Raw genomic sequence first — 3,460 nt, forward strand, 5'->3', positions numbered from 1 at the left:
GGTCTTGCAGGAGTTTATAACCATTTGACCTCGTCATCCCTTGGGGTGCTCTGGTGAACAAATGTTCCCCCAGATACTGATTGTCACCCCTGAAGATTTTGATTTTTCATTAAAAACAAATTTTGAAAATATTTGGCCAGAAATCAAAAAGTTTCCAGTTTTTGGCCAACAACTTTTGGATTTTTCTACGATGCTTTAAAATATTTCTGCAGAAAACAAAATTTTTATAAATAATTCCTGGAAATTGAAAACCCCATTTTCTATGGAGAAACAATTTCAGGGGATAGTTTTTCTACCAGCCATAATTCTAACAAGCTTCCAAGCTCACCAACAAATTCCCTTACTGTAACTGACTGAAAAGAACCCTCTGAAGTATGACTAAATACTGTACCATCAATTGCTTTTTCAGAGTGCTATCCTCTACCAGACATAGTTTGCGTAAAGTATCTTCAACCAAGTTGTTGCGATTAACCTCAAGAGGAAATATAGGAAAGTCGGGAAGGTCACTATTTCTCAGCAGCTGATTCTGTATGATTATGTTCTGGGCTATTACCTTTGCTCCCTAAAAGAAAAATAGTACATTAATAAATACAGCAATGTTTTCAGTCCCTTGCTGTGAAAAAAGCATTGCCAATAAAGTCAAACCTCCTCCTCTTCTCTATGGACCATGGTATTTTCCCCTCTACTTTGCATTTTTATGTCAAGTGTACCTTCTTTGGAGAAAGTGGTATTCATATCAGACTGTGTAATTAGAACGTCTTTAATAAAAAGAATCATATAAACAATTGAATGAGTTACATTACAAGAAGAGTCAATGTCCAGGTAAATCTGATAGAAGTGATTAAGGCAGTGGCTCTCAACCTCAGTTTCAGAACAGTAGAGCTAAAAACGGGTCAGATTTCTTCTGGGACAAAGCCTTTTATCCTCAGAGACCTACAAGCTCTTTTAAGTGCCTGTGAAGTATCCAAAATAACACTCCTCTCCCCCGTACTGGACAACATAGAATAATAGAAAATTAGGGCTGGAAGGGACCTCAGGAGGTCACCTAGTCCAACCCTCTGCTCAGAGTAGGACCACACCAACTAGATCATCACAGCCAAAGCTTGCTTTGTCTAGCTCGGTCTTAAAAACATGCAAGGAGGAGAGGGAGGGCATTAACTTGAGTTAACTGTCATTCAAGCTGTGTACGTAAATGACTCCCATACTTGTTTTGATGCAAGTCAAAGCCTGGGACAATCACACCTGGGATAAACCAACATCTATTTTTACCCTAAAGGTGTAGTATACTTAACCCAAATCGTTTCCATTGAGGAAAACGAGTGAGATACAGGAAAAAGCTGTTAAAATTCTAAAATTCTACCACCTTCATATCCACAAACTAAAAATGCTACTGTGTGTTTCAGAGTATTGTAAGACCAGGTCATACCTGTTGGAGGAGTACCGAATCAGTGCGGAACACTTGAATCTTGGAAACCAAATTAAAGACAAAAGGAAAGCAGCAGAATGTGACAAGCGTGTTGTCATCACCAGCAGAATTCTACCAACGAGAGAATGGGATGCAAAGTTACTTCCAGTTTTCATTTTCTTGACCTACTGATTCTCCTGCCCAAGCTCTAGTTATAGCTGTAAACATGCAGCTTCCTTCCCTTTCTTACCCAGATGATGCCTGAAAGAAAAGAATTATCATCCCTTCTCCAAACCTCTTGCACCACGGGCACAGGGCCTTTGTTCCCTTGCCTCTGTCACTGAATAGGGGTGTTACCTTGAGGAAGTCACTTCACCACCCTATACTTCAGTTTCCCTTCCCACGCATGGCCTATTTTGATTTAGACTGTAAGCCTTCTGGAGCACAAACCATCTTTATTTATGGATCTGTACAGTGACAAGGGCCTCATGCTAATTGGAGACACTTAAGTACTTCAATAACACCAATAAGTTAATAATTATACACAGGGAATAACCACTTAAGTAAGCATCTGCCTGCCTCAGGAAACCAGTCTCATACTTACAGCTGTAGCTTGCCATCTGCGCCACCTGGCTACATCCTCCTGAAGATTAACTATGCTGGAGATTTCAGGGATGTAAAAATTACTTAACTGCAGGGTGGACTTAGCTTTCTTGTTTGCCTTCAATGGGAATAAAATTTGAGTTAGGATGCATGTGTTGGCTTAGAATCAGACCATTCTCTTTGCACATATTAACACACTTACTCGGTACAGCTTTTTCAGCACTTCCAGAAGAGGTTTGGCATTTTGACAGAAAGGGTAGGTATAATACCATTTTAACTGAGAAACTACTGCCTTTTTAAACAACTGTACCATATTGTCCAAACATGATGCTGACAAGGACAACCAACATTTTTCTGAAACGTAAAAGAAAAATATTCATGTAAATGAAACTTCTCTGCCAGAAAAACCAAAACCAAAATAAAACACCCTAAGAGGCACCAATAATGCTCATCTACCTTTCAGCTAGGATTTTCATGAAATATACTGATAAGTGTTTGTAAATGGTTTGAGGGAAAGCATGCAACCATTATTTGCAGTTAGACATTATACACCACCCATTTACATGCTCTATCACCAAGACACACAAAAAACTGTAATAAATTGTGACACACTGACCAAAAACATGAACATATGACCAATAGTCCCGGTCAGACATCAAGCGTGCCCACTGTTAGTTCAGGATGAGGATGGAAGTATGTGATCTGTGAGTGACTAAAGAGATATTACTGAACTAGAGGTGATGAGCCAGCGATTTCGTTCACCTACGATTGTTCACTCTGCAGACGGATGTAGTGACTTATCTGCTTGTTTCCTTGATTATCATTCCACTACCACAGCACAAAGGAGAGCTAGTCATGGGCCTGCACCCTGACTGGTCTAGGTGCTATACAAATACAGAGCAAAAAGACACCCTGACAAAAAGCTTACTTTTGACTTGCATTCCCATAGTGGCTTATTCTGAATTTAGCTAAAGGGAACAGTCATTATCTGTGGAAAATCTTGTCCACATAATGTATTGAGAGAAAGAAAGGAAGGGCATGTTAACAGCCTTAAAGAAATGAGAAGGACTGCTGCAGTGAAGGACAGCATCTCTGCTCTGGATATGCTACCACTTGAAAGAGATGTAATGCAGCTGCCTTCATGCAGCACTGGGAATATACCCATAAACACTCTTGAGAGTGTGAGCTCACTGGCACTTATGGCTAGATCCTCATTTAGGTGGCTATGTCACATCTATTTTGGGGTGCATCTTGCACAAGTACATCATGCTTCAATGCAATGTTCTCTAGTGAAGTCCTTGCATGGGTAGATTTCATAGATTTCATAGATTTATTTCATAGATTTCATAGACATTAGGGCTGAAAGGGACCTCGGGAGATCATCGAGTCCAGCCCTCTGCCCAAAGGGCAGGAAGTCAGCTGGGGTCATAGGATCCCAGCAAGATAAGCATC

The 3,460-nt window shown here is 40.3% G+C and overlaps 1 protein-coding gene across 8 annotated transcripts in view; it reads right to left on the reverse strand.

Moving 5' to 3' along the window:
* The window catches only part of LOC109321966 (probable E3 ubiquitin-protein ligase HERC6), a 47,274-nt gene that overhangs the window by 13,683 nt on the left and 30,131 nt on the right, over window positions 1-3,460 (reverse strand). For 6 of the 8 annotated variants that reach the window (XM_019552712.1, XM_019552708.1, XM_019552707.1 and 3 more), the window contains 4 exons: window positions 2,211-2,362; window positions 2,010-2,126; window positions 1,427-1,537; window positions 392-562 (listed from right to left, as the gene is read on the reverse strand). In XM_019552712.1, the coding sequence (XP_019408257.1) occupies window positions 392-562; window positions 1,427-1,537; window positions 2,010-2,126; window positions 2,211-2,362 (551 nt within the window). The remainder of the gene's footprint in view (window positions 1-391; window positions 563-1,426; window positions 1,538-2,009; window positions 2,127-2,210; window positions 2,363-3,460) is intronic. The other 2 variants (XM_019552709.1, XM_019552711.1) reach the window with 2 other exon arrangements.

The sequence above is a fragment of the Crocodylus porosus genome, unplaced genomic scaffold (assembly GCF_001723895.1).
Source record: "Crocodylus porosus isolate Cpor-Errol unplaced genomic scaffold, CroPor_comp1, whole genome shotgun sequence".
NCBI classification, from domain to species: Eukaryota; Metazoa; Chordata; order Crocodylia; family Crocodylidae; genus Crocodylus; species Crocodylus porosus.